This window comes from Varanus komodoensis, unplaced genomic scaffold (genome assembly GCF_004798865.1).
Source record: "Varanus komodoensis strain SLA01 unplaced genomic scaffold, ASM479886v1 scaffold35, whole genome shotgun sequence".
Taxonomy (NCBI): domain Eukaryota; kingdom Metazoa; phylum Chordata; class Lepidosauria; order Squamata; family Varanidae; genus Varanus; species Varanus komodoensis.
Window position 1 is genome coordinate 7,528,362 of NW_025335856.1, and position 20,476 is coordinate 7,548,837.

At 43.4% G+C, this 20,476-nt stretch overlaps 1 protein-coding gene across 4 annotated transcripts in view; it reads right to left on the reverse strand.

Moving 5' to 3' along the window:
- Window positions 1-13,064: 13,064 nt before the first annotated feature.
- The window catches only part of NTM (neurotrimin), a 334,275-nt gene continuing 326,863 nt past the window's right edge, over window positions 13,065-20,476 (reverse strand). For 2 of the 4 annotated variants that reach the window (XM_044439663.1, XM_044439660.1), the window contains 2 exons: window positions 20,404-20,436; window positions 13,065-13,690 (listed from right to left, as the gene is read on the reverse strand). In XM_044439663.1, the coding sequence (XP_044295598.1) occupies window positions 13,590-13,690; window positions 20,404-20,436 (134 nt within the window). In that variant the 3' untranslated portion in view covers window positions 13,065-13,589. The remainder of the gene's footprint in view (window positions 13,691-20,403; window positions 20,437-20,476) is intronic. The other 2 variants (XM_044439664.1, XM_044439662.1) reach the window with 1 other exon arrangement.

The following is a 20,476-nucleotide window of genomic DNA, read 5'->3' on the forward strand; positions in this document are numbered from 1 at the left end:
CTTAGGTGCCTTTGTAAAGTCCCCTGAGCCAAATTAGAGGCAATGTCAGACTACACTCTTGCACCCACACCGCTGTGGACATTTTTAATAATAATGCAAATCTCGGAAGCTGCAGGGGTGGGTGGGCCAGGCCTGGTTAGAATCTGGATTGGACTCTTGAGTGCTGCACTGAACAGGGAGTTGGGCCTGATGTCCTTGCAGGCTCCTTCCAACAGAATGATTCTATGAAAAAATCAATGTGTGTAAATGTGTGTGTGTGTGTGGGAGAGAGAGAGAGTGGTAGTTATCAGAACTGTGGTCACATCAGGCTGTAACTCTTGGATTCTCTACTGCAATCCTGATGAAAATAACTTCTCCAAAGATGTTAATTGCAGTGGAAGGAGAGAGGAGGAGGAGGAGGAGGAGGAGGAGAAATATGCCCACCAATGGGGCTTTTACTGTACTTCCAATGCAAATTGCAGCTTTGAAGGGCATTTTCTTCCAGACCACAGTAGGGAAGGGAAGGATTAGCTCACCCGTAAGCACTCACATACAACAAGAACTCTAAAAAGACTCCTTCTGACAAATAGCTTTCTGTAGGACAGTGAAGAAATTTAGATTTAGGCATATGAGTGGGTGGATACATCAGTTCCACTTTCTTCCACATTATATTTTTATATCTTTTTTCCAAAGTATGAAGAACTTTGCAAATTTTGGTCAAATTAAATCCTTATAAAAGTAAAGTGAAATTAAATTCTCAGCCATCTGCACCAGCCAAAGCCAATACACACTGCTATTCCCAGCTTAGTGTTCAATGATGTACATTCCTGCCAGAAGGCTGTCAAAGGTCAGGAGCCTACCAGAAAATAAGAGGTGGCAGCATAGACAGGGATTTGAGTCCAAACAATTAGGAGCAAAAGTACTCAAAGTTCAATAAATATGTCAGTTTCAGTTTCTCTCAGATTCTTTCTAAAAGTAAAAACCTCAGCTGCTTTAGTTCTGAGTATGGACAACTTCGTATTGTTTTAAAAAATACACACATATCAAAACTGAAAGGAAACACAATTCTCACCCATCCTTATTTAGGTATGTTTTCAGGGAATTCAAAAGAGTTCAAAACTTTTGCAAAGCTGGACTTCTTTGTTCCTACACACCTTTAACTTCCTGGGTCTTAGGACATCTTTAAATCATGTGTAGAGGAAAAGGAAGAATAACACACCATTTTAATGACTCTTGATTTTATGAAACCTTCTTTGAAAATCTTGGCTGAAAGGCAATCTAGAAATATAGCAAGCTGAACAACAACAGAAATCTGCAATGTTGTGATGAGATGCTTTCCAAATAGAGGCAGGGGTAGGAGCCACTGCAATAGCAAGGAGAGAGGAATCCACCCTCAAAGAAAAGGCTACATAGCAAAGCTGAAGAGGTGCAGCTCCAGACTAACATGACTCAACGATAGCAGCTAATTTTTACTAAAGGAAGAAGAGAGAGACACACCAGTATTATTATTTATTTTTTTATTGCATGTATGCCCTGCCTTTCTCCCTCATACAAGAACCAAAGTCTTCTCCTCTGCATGCTACTCAGAACAGGTTAAACTCAGGGTCTATGACTGGCCCAAGTGAGCTTCATGACTGAGTGGGAACTGGAACCGGAGTCTCCAGAATACCAGCCCAGCCCAGTCCAGCACTGTGCCGCACTCGCTTTCAGCAGAGCAAAGAGCTGTCAGATGTGCTACTTAGTCACAGGGAAATTCTGGGAGAAAACAGGGACAAAGGGGAGAGTTTGGGATGCAGTGCCCCCCCCCCCCCTTTAAGGGTCATCTAGTCCAAGCAGGCAGCTTGGCTGTGGCTAAGATTTTCTTCTATCAGAGTGCAGGGGCCTGAGATCTTGCTTTACTCAGTGAAGCTCCTTGGCTTACACGAACAGTATAACTCAGCTGCATCCATTGTTGTGAGCATAAAAAAGCAGGGACCAAGGCACAAGAGCCAGAATAGCTGAGGAAAACTCACAAGCGGTGGAAGCTAATATAGTTACATTCTCTGGGTCAGTGCAAATTATACCTCATTAGCTGCTTCACTCTTTTATATAAACACCCTGCACGGAAGAGACACACTCGGGCCAATCCTTAGCGGGTGTAAACCATTGAGTTGTATGAGGAGTCAATGAGGTTATGATGATTTATTCCACTGGAGGAGCCAGCCCAGTGTTTTCAATATTACATTTTAAATATTAGATTAATGGAGTTACAACCCCAGAAGGCAGCTCAAAGGAGCTGAAAGCCAACGGGAGTTTGCATGTCAATTCCAGTTTAATCAGGAGTTTCTCTTCTGCCTTCTATTTCCTACTAAGTGACTCAGAAACCTACCCTGAGAGGAAAGGGACTTGGTCCATTCTTACACATGGCGGTGGCATTGTCTTGGCCAAAACAGTGGCCAGGGTTGGTCCTCAACCACTAATATTTCTCTGAAGATCTTTGCATTTGAATCTCTCTCTGCCCTGTTCAGAGGAAGGCCTATAACTTCAGTGGCAGAAAACATGATACATATTCAGAAGGACAGTCCTCATCATGTTTACATAAGGCTGAAGACAATCCCTGACTGTCAGGACATGTCAGTACAAGCAGCCTTCCCAACCCAAGGTCACCCGCAAGTCCCAAACATCTGGAGGGCACCAGCTGGAAGAAGCCTACTGGCTGAACCAATAATCTGACATGGTATGAAGCAGCTTCATATGTAAGTTTTATTTCTTTAGATCTATCCCCTGAAGATCTTGTCTTCAGACAAGCCAGCTCTTTTCCCTTTGTTTTGCTTTGCCCCCTTAATGACTATGATGTGGCAATGCTGACTCTCATCACATCTAAGCCTACTTCTTCCACAAAGCCTTTGACACAACCATCTAGCTCTAGTGCTGTGCTGTAATTCTTCAGCCTGTAAATGATCCCACAGAAAGTTATGTAATTGAAATAGCAAACATTCTTTGCCTGTTTGCCCCTCTTTATAGTTCTTTCCCTCTTTCATCCATGAAAAGAATGGAATTCTAGCAGACACACACACACAGAGGTCAAATATCTTTGCTTATGTGAATTAATTCCAACACAACTGTGTAAGCTAATCTTAGCTAAAATGCAAGGGATATATATTTATTTAAAGACCAATTTGAAAATACTCCAGGCTAACAAAGAATAGAAGCATTTTTCTCCAGTTCAATCACAGCTAATAACACATCCTCCAGAGACTGAAAGAATCAGTCTGTCCATCTCTGATGTGTGTGTGTATGCACACACAAATCTCCTTCTATATTAATGTATTGTATAATATCTAGCCAGCACTAGGCATGTTGGCTGGGGCTGATGTGCATTGTAGTAAAATCCTAGGCTCAGGTGGGCTGCATTCCAAATTAACCTCTCCACCTGTGGCATGCATGCTGGATGAAGTGCATGTTCAGAATGGCACGTGTGTTGTGTGCTGGGCTGCTCTTTGGTGACTGTATATAGATGATGATGATGATGATGATGATGGCGATCCAGAGGGGTGGGCAAATATGTAAAGAATAACAACTCTGACATAAAACTGCACACACTAATGGAGAAAGCAAAGCTGTAAAGATTTCTGCCCTGCCCCTTTCCCAAGCAAATAGAAAGAACGTTCTACTGGGCACATCAGGTACCAAAATGAAGGGCTCGTCCTGGGTAAATAGGAACAGTCAGCACACATGTCATAAGCCCAGCATTCCACCAGGGATTGTACCACCTTGAAGCCTAGGCAATGCTGCAAACCCTGGCTGTAAAAATAAGTGTTTTGACTGTAAATCATCTGCAGTTATTCTTGTGCACCATAAAAGGTCCAAGGGGAGGAGAAGAGCGGGATTTTCCTGAAGACATTATTATATCAACATTATTGCAGGAGGGAGGGAAAGTGGAGTGCTGAGGGCAACCGCTGTGATGACTTCAGGGATTTGGAAGCTTTGCTATTCAAAAGGGTTACAGAAGAAGAGGAGATCATTGTCAATGAGGCCAGGATTAAGTGGGGACTTTGCAAGGGACCCTGGAGGGAACAGCAGCAACAGCAGATAACAATAACAGAGCTGTTTAAGCCTGAGTCAAAAGCATCCACCAAGGTGGAAGAAGAATTGTGAAGTGGGGCAACCTCACAGGGAATTTAAGGTGGAAGAACGGGAATCAAGGGAGTTGCTAATGGGTACAGGTGGCAACCTAGCGCAGCAACAGGGCAGACTGGGTTAGCTTGCTCATTGTCTTAAAACAGAAGAGTTGGTTTTCAGGAAGGAAGAAGAAAGATAGAAGATTGTCCCTATGGTATCATGCAATACACAGTGCAATGTAACACAATATACAATATACGTAGTTGTAAAAAGCTCTGTCTGATCAGAAGTAGAACTCTGATAGTCACTCTGTTTTTCCTTATATTATTTCCTATACTTTTAAAAGGAAAAAAAAGTGTGATGAAACTTTGTGCTCCCCCGCATGAGCCAGGACACTTGTTAACACTTTCCCTATCAATACCAGCAAAGAGTCTGGCCAATCTATGCTGTGAAACAGCTGCTGAATCAGGCTGTGCTAAATTGAGTGCTTAATCCCACAATAGGTTGCTGATATTTATTATAGATCCGTTGCCACTCAAACCGCTTCCAACAATATTGATATTCTGGGTAGCCTGGTTGTAGCGCATAGGGAAACAAAGGGAAGCAACACTCTTGGCACGAGCCCTGTGGGTATATATTTACTTCTATGTGCATGCAAACTCCCAGGAAGGCAATCCATTCCTTGCAGACCAGGAGGATGGAGTTTGCAACACAGGAAACATTTCTGTTTTAAAAGCCACATCTCTCTCTCAAAAAACAAAAGCAAAAAACCTCGGTCAGAGGCAATGTTGACTGAGGGCACATGCAAGAAAATACTCGTAGCTTGTAGCTTAAGAACACTCATTGTGTCAATGTTTTTTACATATAACAATAACCACATGGAAATCTAGTGGGGCATGCAATATACTGCTCACAAAAACGCTGGGCTTCCACGGGAGGTGGTTGAGGCCCCGTCGGTGAGGGTGTTCAAACATAGGCTAGACATGCACATGGTGGGCATGCCGTGAGCGCAACCGGCTGGAGCCGGGAGTTAGACTAGATGGCCCAGGAGGCCCCTTCTGACTCGCTCTGTTTCTATGAATTTCACACCTTCAGCATCTCCTCTTCAGTGAGCCAAGAACTCAGAAGTCTATTCATGACAGAGAAGGTTGGCAGAGTGGACTGCATCACTATCAACTACCCTTCCTCCCTGCTGTGTTCGTGCGTATATATTTAGAACTCTGTGTGTGTGTATAATATTGAGCATTTACTCAGATATATTTTAGAACTGAATGCGCCTCCACATTTTTCTTTAAAATCACCACCACCACCTCTATGGAAATAGAGAAGTAGCAACACAAGAAGGGAGGTTCTAGCTTTACACCAAGTCCCTTCTCTTTGCATGAAGTCATGCTTTGGTCATTGCTGATTTGCTTCTAGCACAGGACAACATTCATAGGCCCTGCAGCCTGATGTGGCATGTCTGCTGCAAGTGCAGGCTAGGATTAAGTCAGGGTCAGAGGAAGAGAATTGGGACCACATCCACCAGCTTCCTTTAGTATTCCAGAAATTATCAACCAGATTCCATGAGAAAGAAATATCCAGGATTTGATCTGTTCCTAGCAAAGCGTTGCCTTGCTGATGCAATACCCCAGCTTCGAGTGAGAGCTGGCCAAGCCACTCTAGATTAAAACCTTGAGCCAAATCTTTTTCTGAAGTCCTAATACAAAAGGGGTCTGCATGATTCTCCCTTTTGCATTTTGGTTATAAGGGGCAACGTTCGGCAGTTTGTCATGGCGTTCACCCACTGGGAGTCACCGCCACCATTACCAGAACCACCAAGAAAAAAAAAAAAAATCTACCAGACTGGAGTGGCATAATCACCACCCAAAATCCTTCTTGGGAGTTTTGGGAGGAAAATGGGGTAGGTTTTAGCCACATTCTGTATCTTCCCCTCACCTTTGAAAGTCTCCAACATTGTCGCAGTGAGAGAAATGTCAAACGGGAGAGATTTCAGGCCAGTCCTACCATGGACCAAACCTACAGGCCAGCACCATCTCACTGGTGTAACTACAGGTTTAGACTGGTTTATTAATCATTCCTAGACCCTAAGAACATGGTTAATAACCTTTGCAACTGGGGGTGAAAGGAGGTTTTAGATGAAGGTATCTTAGAGAGGATAAAATGGTGGTGGCAGGTTGGGATTGGCTGGGAAATAGAGAAGTAGCATGTATACACAACACTGAGTACTTTGAAGAAAGGGATGGGGAAAGGAATGTGACAGAAACAGTGGTGCACAGGTGTCTGTCCCAGCTGGTAAGTTATGGTCTGAGGTTACCAAGAGGAGTTCCCTCAGCAGAAGCTCCAGCCTGCCAAGGTTTCTGCTCTTCAAGGCAATGCAGAGCCTGGCTCAGTGACAAAGAAACATGCTTCATAGGGAGAAGGTTTCTGGTTCAGCTCTTGTAAAAGGGAACCAGGGTAGCAGAACAGAACATGACTTCTGCCAGGGACCTTGCAGAATCTTCCTCCAGTCAATGGAAGGGATAAAAGAATATTTAAGCTTGTCTAATTTCCCTAAAAATTACTCTGAAGTGAAGCACATTTCTGCTCAGCCCCATTCTTGCTTTTAAGCTGCTTTTCAGCCAGAATTACAAAAGGATGCATTTTGAACAGGAAATTTTCTGTGTGAGTTTTCAAAAATACACACTTTCTATCATTGCCCAAAGCACGAAAATGCATTTCCAAGTATGCATTTTTAAAATATGCGTCTCTGAATGCTATCACAACTTTTTGAATTGGAGAGCATCTCTCAAAAAACTCCCTTTCCTACCTCCATTCATATTCAAGACTGTGAATGGAAATCCCCCCCCCCATGATTTCTGAACAGAAATAACATTCCTGAGCACCCCTAGTAAGGAGTGGAGAGGACTGGACTGGACTAGATAGATCAGGGGTCAAGGAAGAGACATAGATCAGCGATACAGCTTTCCATACAGAAGGCCAAAAGTTCAATCCCTGGTATCTCCAGGTAGGACTGCCTAAACTCCTGAAGAGCAGCTGCCAGTCAGTCTTGAGAATGCTGGGTTTAGAGATGCCAATGGCTGGCTCAGTGTAAGGCAGTTCCCTGTGTCTGTCCCAGTATAAGACAGATTCATCATGCTCAACTACAGAGGCACAGAAACTGAGTCAGAAGGGGTCTCCCTGGTTATCTAGCCTGACCCCTGGCTCCAGCCAGCTCTGCTCATGGCATGCCTCCCATGTGCATGTCTAGCCAATCCTTGAACAACTAGTAAAATGGCCTGCTCCTTTGCATCTTTTCTGTTGATGTTTTTGGTCGCCCTGGCCACCAGTGGTTTCCCTTCCCAACCCATCTTAGCCACTGATACCAGAATGTACTATGATGCTGATAGTACTTTAATTCTCTCTTTCCTCAGTGCTCAGAGAAACAGAGACACCTTCAAACTGAATTCCTATGCACACATTCCTGTGATTAATTGAAGTCTAAGAGAATATAGGCTGAAATAGCCTGCATATTTCTCAAACATTTAAAAGCTCATAGATGAGGACCAGAAACCAAAATATAGATTTGTCACTGTCTTTAAACAGTGGGGTGTGCTAAATGTCCTGAAGCCATGTGTGATCAGCAAGGCATTTTTCTTCTAGGAATCTTGAATAATCACTGCAGTCCCCTGGATTATCATAGGCACACTTACAAGGGAAAATGTGGGCCCTAGTAAAATATAAATGTTACGCTAGTCTAGTCCAGCATTTACAAAGCAGTCCAATTAAGGACTAGTCCAAGAAGGTCTTCCAGGTATGAAAAGGATTGTGGTTTCAGTCTCCAACAGCAGTCAGCCATGAGCCCCTGGGATATCAGAGCATGTTGGAGAACCCCACCACCACATCCTCAGCTCTTGGATTAGGGTTGGGGTTCAAATGAGAGTGACTCTCTAATGAATTGGACTGGCTTTTCTCAAGTCATGCAGATTCTTGGACTTACAGACTGCTCATTTCAGGCTGTTTGGCTGTTTTAATTTGATGTAATCTGTAACACATTTAAACATCACAAAAATACAAAACTATTTTTTTTAAATGATCAAAATTTGCATTTCTCCCAGAGGCTAACTTTTTTAGGCATCTGCATGTTTTGTGGGAATGTGGAGGTTTTGGGAAGTAGGAATTTGCATAAATGTATTTGAATGTATTTGCATTCTGTAAATGAGGGACACACAAAATGAAAGACACCCGACTATCTGCAAAACATAAACAGAAAAGAATTTACCATGTAATTGCATCCCTATTCAGAGGTCTAAACTCTGAAATATATGTCACACAACTTCAAAATTGTTCTTGTTTTGGTTTGTTTCTTGTTCTATTATGTTTTCTCATGGTTAGTGGATATTGAAAGATCTATTTGACAAATTCACCCAATTGTGTTTCATTAGTTATTACAAGTACTTGTGAAAAGTGAATTCTAGTGTATCAATGGCTAATGACGAGGCATCTACTCCAGTGCAACCAGAGTTTGTTTTTTTAAAGGAAAGGAGGAAATGTTATTTGGGAATTGTAATGTGGGTAGAGGATAATGAAGACTGAAGAAGCAGTGATGGGAAGAAAAGCAGTGGAGGAGACTGTGGCTTGTAAGGAGACAGGGGGAGCAGTCACATGTGCAGATATAACTACATTTTGGACAAAATGTTATCTCATTTTAACCACAATGGACATTAGTATTTCACATAACTGATCAAGAAACATTCCCTGACCCCTACTTACCTTAAGACTGTCTCTTCCTACATCCAGCTCCCATTTCAGACATCAGCCAAGCCTTACTTCAGAACAGCTTTCTCTGCTATCAGGTCCAGAAGGATGTGACCTTGTAAACAGTCATCTCCTCCACGCTTACTCCAAAATTATTGATATCCTTCTCATTCCAGAGTTATTTGATGAGCTTTGGGTGTGCTGAAAGACTAACCTGGCTGGAATAGCTCTGAGGTTCTTGGAGGCTGGAAAATGCTGGGAAGGGTTGAGTTTGCTGAATGGAGTTCACAGCTGCGTTGCTTTAGCTGTATAATTGGCCTTCAGAGAGTCATTCTCTTAACAGGGGCTGGAGAATTTTCTGGAGAGCAATCACCTTCACAGAAGCCAGCTCGTGATGGTGACCATTAGATCTAGTCTGTCTATTACACTTGCCATGGGGTTTACATGTACCACATCTAGGAACATGTAGTATGTTTTCAACACCCGTCTTTCTTAAGTAACTCTCTCAGCAGGACTTGTGGTGGAGGGGCTGGGTGTGTTGTGAGTTTCTCATGGGCCATACTGAATTACTGTGGGTCATAGCTGATGAAACTGATCAAAAATGCACCCCTATGGAGATAAGAGTAAGCTCCTGAATGGGAGGGGGGTCATGTTCATCTGAGGAAGAGTAGGAGGGCCATCAAAAGTTATTTTTGCTTCCCACTCTACATTTTTACTTGACTGACATTTTCAGTTATGGAGAAGGATGGAGCAAAACAAACCACCTCATTAATCTCTCTCCAAGATTGCTTTCCTGACTTCAGAGAGCAGCCAGAGCTGCTCTTTCCATGCTGGTTGTTAGTGAGAGGTCTGGACCTCCAATCCCCAGCTTCAGGGTCTGAGAGCCAACTCTGTTCTCAGATCTGGAAATCCAAATATCTTATGTCCAGGGTTTATATGCCCATTCCTGACTTATGAATCTGACTCAACCTGTGGGTGGGTTCACAGAACACAAAAAGCCACATTGGTTTCTTGCACAGGATGGTCTGCTGCATCCTCCAAACTCTGTCATGGTTTTTCAGCATGATTTATTTTCATTTAAGGATGCACAATGAGAAATGACGTTCTGACCCATGGCTTCCACACTTCATCGTGGTTTCCCTGGTCATCCAAACCTGGCATCATGGTCCCCATGGTCTTGCTGGGCAGTTTCCATAGAAAGACTGGCAGCTGCAAGAGCTGCTTCAGCTCTCCCATGTGGGACTGAATTCCAGATGCAGTGGCTAATGGGATATGTGCCAAAAGTAGGAGGACTGAGTGAGGAGGGTGGAGAAGATGCTAATGTAGAAAGCATCCTTTTGTTTTTGCTTTTCTTTTTTGGCATTCTGGAATGAGACAAAGTCTCCAGAAAGAGCATCATGGAAATGGAAAAGCACAGCATAGCCCATATCTGGGGATTTTTTTTTATTCTTACAGTGCACTGAACGTGGTTTGGTTTATGACCTTTGTGTCTTCTCTATTGCTCGCCCATCCTAGCTAGGGGGAATGCCACAGCACTGCACCAATCAAAAGTCTGTGACCTGCAATCAAGGACAAGATCAGACAAGGAGGTTAACCATCCCTTCTAGCACTAACATCTATGCTTCTATAAAGTATAAGAGAAGTGACTGTAAAAAAATAAAATGGAAAATCCCAGTTGTAACCTTTATGTCTCCCTTTCCCAGACCTTATTACTTGCAGCACTGCATCGTAGACTCTGTGGCTCTTCCCCAAAGGACACACGGCTCCCCTATTAACCACTTTCCTCACAGATGAATTACAGTCATTTCTATGTGAGGAATCCCACAACACTTGCAAATCTAACAAATGTAATCAACCAGCTCTTCATCGACCTATCCAATGTGTGACAACCCCCACATACGTTTTGCTGACTTAGGCAAATATCCAAGCCAGGAAGTTAGTTCAGGCCCAGCTGGGACATCATACCTGGCTGATGAACGTCATTCAAATTTGGGGATAACTATTCCCCAGACCAAGAATGAGGAAAAAGAGGTGCATGGGCCACCACTGATATGGTGGACAGCTGACAGTAGTTCATGAAATAACTGAAGAGATGGGAAGGATGATACCTCTCACTGGACCAAGATCTGCTGGTGAAAAAAAAAATGAAATCCTCTGCATTCTTTTACCTACATTACTTATGAAGACAAATTCTGTAATCCTCAAAGAACTTGCTTACTCCATCAAAACCTGGGTCCGAAAAAAGGAGAAAAAAATGAGTCATTGTCAGCTAACTGGGATTTGAATAGCTGCTACATGACCAGAATTAATTGCCCGATGTAGCCAAATCAAAGGCAGAAGTGAAGGGGATCTCATACCAAACTCAAGAACATGAAGTGAGGTTAGTCTGACAACAAAGGAATGAGAAGAAAGACAGCCAGATTGAGGGTGAAAGGAAGGGTGGACACGGAAGGCATACAATGCCGAGGATACTTCCAGGGCAAGCAGGGGAAATAGGAACAGTAACCAAGCCAGAACACCTAGGTTAGGGATCTCTAGGAGGCAACAGTGATCTACATTTGATTGTGAGTTCAATAAAATATAGCATGCCACCTAGTATACTTCTAATTATTGTATGACCTTTTTATTGCACACCAATCTTAAACACACACACTGACACTTTCATACATACATATATTTTCCTGGAGTTTGCAAAGTAATGTTAACCCCACAGTCATGCCCATTTGTGATGAGCCTGGTGAGATTCAGGGATTTCTGGTTTCTCCCTTACCATATTGCATTAACGTGCCATCTTAACTGCATTCTTTGTCTACCACAAAATTCAGTGCATCAGGAGAAGGCTCTCAGCTATGAAATATTGCTAAGATGTGTACACAGCAGGGCAAAGTTAATTGTGGAAATAACGGGATGATATTTTGGTCCCACTACCCTTTCACTCTGTTGGCCGCCCATGTTGGACCCCCACCCTGATTTCTTCTGCATCAAAGTTCAACATTTTATTGAAGAGTAATGTCAGTGCATCAGCTATATATACATCTCCTCCTCCACGAGTTTAAGAATGAGGTATCACAACCAGTCTGAAGAGCAACATGGAACATATTCTTTTTTTTTTTTTTAATGTAAAGTCAGAGACAACCTCCAGTTTTGACCTCCAAACAAACCAAGGACAAAGGAGGCCTCCACCTATCAGACTATCCCCAAACCTAAAAGGTGCATTTCTTCAGGTTCATCCATTGAAAAGGAAATGAAAGAACAAAATTGATGTGAGTTGGTTTCTCAAGCAGCCACAGAAACAGTTTTTCCCCCTTGCTTTTTTAAAAGACAAACTATTCTTTGAAACTTCTTTTATTTTATTTTATGTCCTTGTTGTGTTTCTGTCTGAAGCTGTGTAGAATAGGGAAAATAAAGGGAGTGTATTGGCTTTAATTGTCATTATTTTCCCCTCATATAAATCCAAATCTGGAAAGAGATGCTGCAGTTTTTTTCTTTCTTTTCTTTTCTTCTTTTTTTATAAATGTCTTCAACATGTAAATAACCCATTGAAAGGCCCAAAAAAGCAGGAATTAATTACACAGTTACCAATAAAACTCTACCCTTGTGTCTGAGAAGACCAATACACAGCTAACTTCATATACAGCATGCAGTAATGTCAGAACAAGGACCCGGCTGAGAAATAATGTGCTAGAATGCTAACAAAATTATATATATATTCATATATATATATATATATATACACACATACGTACATATATATATGAATAATAATAAAGGATAAGCATATCCATCAAACTCAACATACAGTGAGCATCAACCTTTGTCCTTCCAAACATGAAAACAGCAGAAAACTTTCTTGAGTTGAACACGAGAACAATGAATGGAAACTTGATGATGCTGGTGGAGGCATTGCTTGTTCAACTTTTCTCTCTTTTTTCTGCCAGATGTGTCAACTCTAATCAAACCGATCACACGAACAACTGGAGACACTTGTCCCTCCACCTCCTGTAAACCTAGTTAAGAATCCTGCTATTCAATTTGTTTTTAATACTTAATAAACTTGCTTCACTTTTTCCATTTTTGTTTTTTGTTTTTGTATTTTTTTATGAACTAACAGTTCTAGGCTCATATCAGAAAATATAATTAATAAAATTAATAATGACTCAGAATCCCTTAATATTCATGATATCCATGTAGTACAATGAATTAATGTCTTAACAATCATGTGTTGTTGGGGTGGGGGATTCGCTCAGTTGCTTGTGGTTGCTATATCAGAGTGGTTGTCATCTGTAGTTGTTTTGTTGTAGTTTGCAATCAAACAAATAACAGCGCAGTCCGTGAAGAGGAGGGGAATCAGAGGACAAAAGCTGTGATGTGCTGTATACAAGGCAGCCAACAACGTAATCCTCCATGTAGGAGAGTTGGGCAGATTCAGAGAAAGCAAACAAGCATGAGTCAGCTGCCTTGTTAGGGAGCGGGTGGGGCAATGGGAACAATGGTCACTCAGCCAAATGTACTGGTTGATCCCCAACAGCTGCATACTTGTCCATGGCGGGGAAAAATGGGAAAAATAGAAAGAAAAAAAAATGAAACATCAGTCATGTTGAAACATTAGCAGAACAATTTGGACTCCTCTTGTTTTTCAAACTCCCTTTCTCTCTCCCCAAGATCTCCTCATAATATACTCTCTTTACTATTATGATTATTTTAATTTTTTTAATATTCTTCTTTTCTTCTTCTTCTTCTTCTTATTCTTCTGATCACCATGGTTGACGGGGTCAAAACTTGGGCAGCAGGTGCAAGAGAAGGAAGGGAAGCAGCCAGATGCAACCAGCTCTTCTTGACCCACCACTGTTCCCATCATGCACTGCTCCAGGGCCTAGGGGGAAACAGAAAGCACCATATGAGCAAACTGAACCATGAACAATGCTCTTGATGTGCAAATAGGTCTTAGGCCAACAAATACTGTTATTGCCATGGTTGATTCCAGCCTTTACAAGTCTGAACACATCCAGTCTTACCCATGTGTTTAACAATCAAGCACAGCTCCTGATCCAGCACAAAAATGCAGTTTATTTCTGCATACATAATGTTGTCTGCACTCAGAATTCCCATTAGATACATAACAAATGCAATGTAAGAGAAGTCTATCAAACTGTTTACTGTTATGAAAGACTGGAGTCTCTCAACTTTGAGTAGCTCAAAACACTTAAATGGATGGGGGAAGGTTTTCAAAATCTGAAGTGTATTAGCCTGAAAATGAATAACCAATCCAAACCCAAGTAGAACTGTGGGTGGAGAATCCCAAGATGAGTAACTGATAAACCATTCCAGTGCATCTCCCTTTTAAATGCATTGGCTACCAAGGCAGTGTGTTCTGTCCCTGCAGTATTCTTACAGGATAATCCCAGTGTCTATTGTGTGCTATGAATCTTTTTGCATCCCAACAGAAAATATGATGTAAGAAGAAAAGGCACCCCCCGAACAATGAATTCTACAGCCTTTTGTGTAAGTTTGCAATTATGTGATTTGTATATTTTCCTTGGTTTAAAGTAGTGGCTCCTCTAACACAACCCTCCTCCTCTGCAGAGGTCGTCCTGGGAGGCCGTGCTCTGAATTCCATCAGTGTCAGAGGACTAGTTTTGTTGCAAGAGATCTTTTTGTTGCAGTGTCCAGAACACGGCATTCGCTCCCCTAGGAAGTGGATCAGCCCCTTCTACATTGACATTTCAGTGCCTGCTGAAGGCCAACTTCTTTTGATGCTCCTTTGGTATTAGTCAGTTGTCTCATTGCATATTTGCAATCAGGCTGCATACTGATTTTGCTTGCTTGTTTTTTCACAATGGTCAAAAATATGGCAATGTTATCAGTGGGTGATTTTGTTGATTTTAAAGGCTGTGTTTTGGTTTATTCTCTTGTATAACCCTTTGAAAGCCCTATTTTTGGTGGGAGAGCAGCTTACTTCAGCAGATTATACACTCAGAATCAGGCACACTCACCTGAAAGCTGTGATGCCATCATTTTTTAGTATGACAGAAAAAACCTTGCTAGATCAGCCCAAAGTGTTACCTGTCCACCGCCTGGTTCCCATAGTGGGCAACCAGAATCCTCTTGAAGCCCATGAGCCCTGGAGAATTGCAAAGGGTGCATGCTATGGTCTGTGCCATCCGTGGCACAGCAGCAGGAGTAGTTTTCTGCCAAGAATTTAGAAACTGGAAAGCAAAATCTGCTTGTCGTTGTCTTTTACCCTTTATCCCACAGAGATGTCTGCAGGCAGCAACTATCATGTTCCATTCTCAGTCAGACTCAAATAAAGCTCAACTTTCTAATGTTAAGACATTGGACTGCTAATTAAAAATAATAACAACCCACAAGGATTTTTGTTATAAAATCTATTAAATTAATGGATGTTATCATAATACAGCTGGAGCAGCAACCCCAGAAAGCAGTCTTGAAAGCTAACTTGGCTTCTTTGAAATTTCATAACAAGCACTGGAGGGAGCCAAGCACAGGACTGCATGGAAGAAGATAATGGGGCGCTTGCTGCCAAGACTGCCATTAAGGGCTGCAGTCCACAAAGATGCCAGAGTGACCCATCCTGGCCTTGGCGATGGCTGTTCTCCAACATTAATTCCTTCAAGCTCATTAAGGCAGCATGTGACATTCCAAAGTGGCCAGTAATCAGACCCAGTGGTATCCCAGAGAAAAGGCTATTAAGCATCAATTAGCCACCAAAAGTATTTCAGAAAAACAAATCATCTGAGAATGATTGGCCTGGAATGTCCCATTCAGGTTTTTATTAGGGTGTCAAGTTTGGATGGCCAGGTCATGCTGAGCTTTGCTACTGGTAGTCAGTACACATTGGTGGACCCTTCCCCGTTTTCCTGGTGACTACTCAAAACTCACGGGAGAGCATCCCTCAGCAAAGTTGTAAGCCTGCTCTTTTGTTGGCCAGGCCTTAGCCTAGGAGCAGTTTGGAGTGCTGCACTGGGACATGGGGGACGCAGGTTCTAGTTCTCACTCAGCCATGGAGCTCATAGGGTGACTTTGGGCCAGTGATGGGCTCTCAGGCTCACCCACATCACACAACTGTTGTGAAGCTAAGGTGGAGAGGAGGAGCCTTTGACTTCGGTTCCTTGCAAAAGGAAAAAAGGCAGGATATGAATGCAATGCAATGCAATGCAATGATGGTGATGGTGAAGATGAAGATGAAGAGCTGGTGGGCTGGGACTAATTTTCCTATGTTGTGAATATTTTTTTAAAGAAGATAGGATATATCAGGGTATTTTATATGCTTAGAAAAATATTGTCCCTCCCCAGGCCAAAAAGTAAATAAAGCTGCACTTCTACCTACACATATTGGAAAATAATGTTGCAATATTTAATTACTAGATGAAATGAGTTAATTAATTGCAAACGATCCAAATGATTTTAAAATGCCCCCAATTAATCAGGCACTATTTTAGGAAAGTCTCCCCCTCCCCTCTCTTCCTTTTATTTATTTTAGTTCCAGCTAAATTGCTGACAGTCAAGAATAGGTTTAGAAATAATTCTTCCCCCAGCCCCACAACTGCAATTTCACTAAAATGTGGATATTTCATAAAAATAAATAGATGTATTTTCCTCACTTTCTATTATACCATGGTATTAGATGATTGGCTGGAATGGATGAAATCTGTTTCATCATAATGATTATGGAGCTGCAAATAGATTTGTTCATGATGATACAGAATTTCACTTATCAATTAAAGATGATGCACTCCCTCCCTCTCTTTGCAACCACATTAATGTATCTCTGTGAGTGCCTTTGTGGTTTATTTTATGTAATTATAGATATTTTGGTTGCCTAAAATTGAAAGTCATTTCCAATTTCTAATAAAACCTGGGAAGTTTAATTTTTGGGGGGAGGGGTTGCGGTTAAAGCATGAGGGCTGCTAATAGAATTTGCAGCACCTCAAAGAGCATAAATCCGGGGATTGAGGGCTGTTGAAATGGTACAAAGCTAGAGATGGGTGAGTATCTCTGTTCCTTTCAAAAGTTTTCTAGGCATCATGACCACTCTTGGTGAGTGCATTTGATCCTTGAGTTATTTTGCTAGCTCTCAAAAGAACTGTGTGAAGATGGGACACTCACACCCTTGCCAAATAAATAAATAAAAAGTCAAAGCTTTGTGAAGAGATGGATGAGGAATAACCAGCATCTGACAGGCCTCTGGGTCGCACAAATGATGCTCTGCTTGAAAATGATGCTCCGGCTTAGACTCTTCACTGCCTCCCAGATCAGCTTCTCGGCCCCAAGACCCCAGTGACCTTTGACCTCAATGAGTTCTGCAGAAAATGATTCAGAGCATGCCCCATCCACATCAAGCTGACAGGTTTGTAGTGCAGACAGGGGCGGGGGGTCTATTTACCCAGACGGATCACATTTCACATAAAATATGATTCCCTGGTAATTGTTCAGGGAGGTGGTATGCTCCATGCCATGTTTGGTACTAATGTCATCTGCTCTGTTCCCAGGCGATTGCATGCCAATGTTTGTGTTTCATTCAAGGGATACAGAAGCTCTTAGGATTACTGCAGCAAGAACCCTCACCATGCCCCATCTTTAGTCCCAGGAGGAAGAGGAGAGGAGAAAGACACATGATCAGCAAATGCATCTATTGTTTCAGCTGAACCATACCACTTCAGACTGCACACGGCAGATCATCTACTTATTTGAAGGATGGAACCACGAAACCATCTTTCAACCACGTTATTTCGGAGGTGACTTGGAACAGTTTATACTGATGGCGAGGATGCTGAGGTTGTAACTCTGGCCAATGGTGGAAGCCAGAATAGGCTTTCTTACAATGCTGCAATCCATGGGCAACTGACAGCCTGAGCAAAGATATTTTTTATGGACAGGAAGGGGAAGCAGACTCCCTACAGCTGTTCTTTCCCTGGGGTGGGACTAGCCTGGCCCGGCCCTTGCCGTGATGTTCTCCCAGGAGGCAGAGGCTGCAGCAGTGTGGTCTATGAGCCACATGCTGGTGGCAGAGGCCAGGGGGTCCTTCCGGGCTTCTGCAGGAAACGTGTGGATGCAAAGAACATGCACTCGGACATATTAAAACAAGCCTCCTGTTGAAGCAACAATAATCATCCATTGCTTGAGCTCCGCTGACAGCAGCACCAGCAGAACCCCACTCACACCACCCCCGGGGCTCTGCTGTGGCCGGGCCAAGACTTTCTCCACAGGAGAAACTGCGCGCTCAGCAATAGTGTCTCACGGGATGGTCTAGCACAGGGGTCCTCAAACTTTTTCGCCAGGGGGCCAGTTGAGAGGTGCCGGTGCTGCGCGTGGGTGGAAGGGCGGGGCCGGCGGGGTGCATGGGCCGGGGAGGGGGTGGGGGAGGGGCACGTGGGCAAGGTGGGGGTGGGGCGGGGTGGGGCAAGGCAAGGCGGGGGTGGGCGCGCGGGCACAGTGAGGCGAGGTGGGGGTGGGGGCAGGGGTGGGGCAGGACAGGGCACATGGGCGTGGTGAGGCAAGGTGAGGCAGGGGCAGGGCACACAGGGCATGGCAAGGAGGGGGTGGGGCGAGTGGGCGGGGCATGGCAAGGAGGGGTGGGGCGAGTGGGCGGGGCATGGCAAGGCAGGGGCAGGGTGCGCGGGCGTGGAAGTGGCCACACCAAGTTTGGGCAATGTTCTGCCCTGCCTCAAGGCAAATGTATTTCCCAGCAGCAGGACAGTGCAGTGTTTTAACTGCCATTGTTTATGACAATCCCCACAACTATCCACATGTGCACGTGGCTGTGTTGATCAGTGATACTGCTGCTTGCCAGGCCTGGGGGCAGCAGAACAAGGTGCACACGCTAGCAAATAACTCGAGCTTTTGCAAGCATTCAGGTTTGACTCTTTCCCAGGGCGAGCAACGCTATGCTCATGCTTCACCATGTGGGGAAGCTTGGAGGAATTTGATCCCAGCCTGCAGTGCTACATCCCAGCTCTAAACCATTGCCCTGCTCCTCTTTCTGCAGCATTTTCTTTCCCCACAGCCTGGCTTCAAAATTAAAAAATGCTGATATTTATACCATTACATAGAAGCACGCATTCACCCACAATCGCTCGGTTACTTTCTTTAGCTGTTGACTCCCCCACTGCACATGCTAGAGAGATCTTCTTCATGAATGCATTTGAAGTCCCCACCCACTGCAAACCTCTTCCTAATTTACTGGAGAACCTATAGGTGTAATTTCTCAAATTCAAACAAATAAGTGAGGGGAGGAATAACCTGCTAGTATGCTATCGTGGGAGGAGAAACCATGGGTAGGCAGGTAAATTAGCTCAGGAGAACAAGGAATGCAACTAAAGTTAGAGGCACGTCTTCCATGGATAGCTCTTGCCTTTACTCATGGCCTAGCCCTAGGTGGAAGTACCTAGTGGCTTGGATTATTGTATTTTTCCTCCTATCCCCTGACATATTTCTTAGCATACTTGGAATGTTTCTCTGTAAAGCAATGCACACCTCTTTTGTACTAGGTCTATGTAGGATAAATTAAAGTGTGTCATTGGGAGGATAGCCCCAATTCTGCATGTAGAGTGTGGCAATCTGTCTTGGTGCATTCTGGCTACACGTATCAGTTCACACTAAGCCTGGGATGAGCCAATGAGCTGAAAGGAGTTTCGCTCATTTGGGTCTGCAAGGGAATGAGTGGGTACCGCCACATACTTTTGATTGGAGCACCTGAGCTTTTGGGGGAATCGGAAGACTCACTAGATCTCATTCAGTAGAATTGCTTCAAAGCTCTGCTAAGTCAGTGGGTTCCATCTTTCCTTTCACAAAGATGCCTAATGTCAAACTGTGTATCTTTCCCCAGAAAATAGCTGCAATGGCTCTTCATGTTTGGCCTGCAGTATCCATAGGATCCATGGAAGTGGAGGAGAGAATCCCAATCCAGCCCACATTAAAAACACATTCCTCTATTGCTCTGCACATTTTATGACTGTATATCTCACAAAGGGATTTTGTAGGAAAGCACTGCAAGAAGCCATGTGGAGAGAGAGAGCATTCCTATCCATGATGTTCTAACTACTCAGGCCCATTCACACATGCAGCATAGCCAGTGAATGAAAACGAATGTGTCAAATTGGCCTGAGATGTTAAATAAGAGTAAATCCGAAAGCAGTCCAAACATATCTCATGTCACAAATACGTGATACAAAGGATGATTGAAAAAAGGCGGTCGGGAGAAGTGGCGAAGCAAAGGAAGGGGTCACACAGCAAATGCGAGCAAAGCTGTGTGGAGGAGATCTCTGCTGTATGTTAGGTTGCAAGAAATGAAGACTAGCCACATTATTCTGTGAAAACAATGGCAAAGACTTACTACCAAGCCAGATTCTTTAAAAGCAGGTGGGCAAGAGGCCTTGGGGGATTCAGCAAAGAAGAGGCAGGGGGGTTGACAAGAAAGCTGGGAAGAGATAATTGCTATAATTGACAGACAAACCCCTTGGAGTTAGCTTAACTGCCGGGTAAGGGAGTGGAAACGGTGAAAGACGCAGAGGGATGGCTGGGGTTCAAGGCCAGAATTTGAGGAAGCTTCAGCAGGTTTTTACTGACCTTTCCAGGGTGTCTGGACTGCGGCTGTCTCTTCTACAAAATTAAAGAACAAGTTAGCAATACGGCAAAAAGA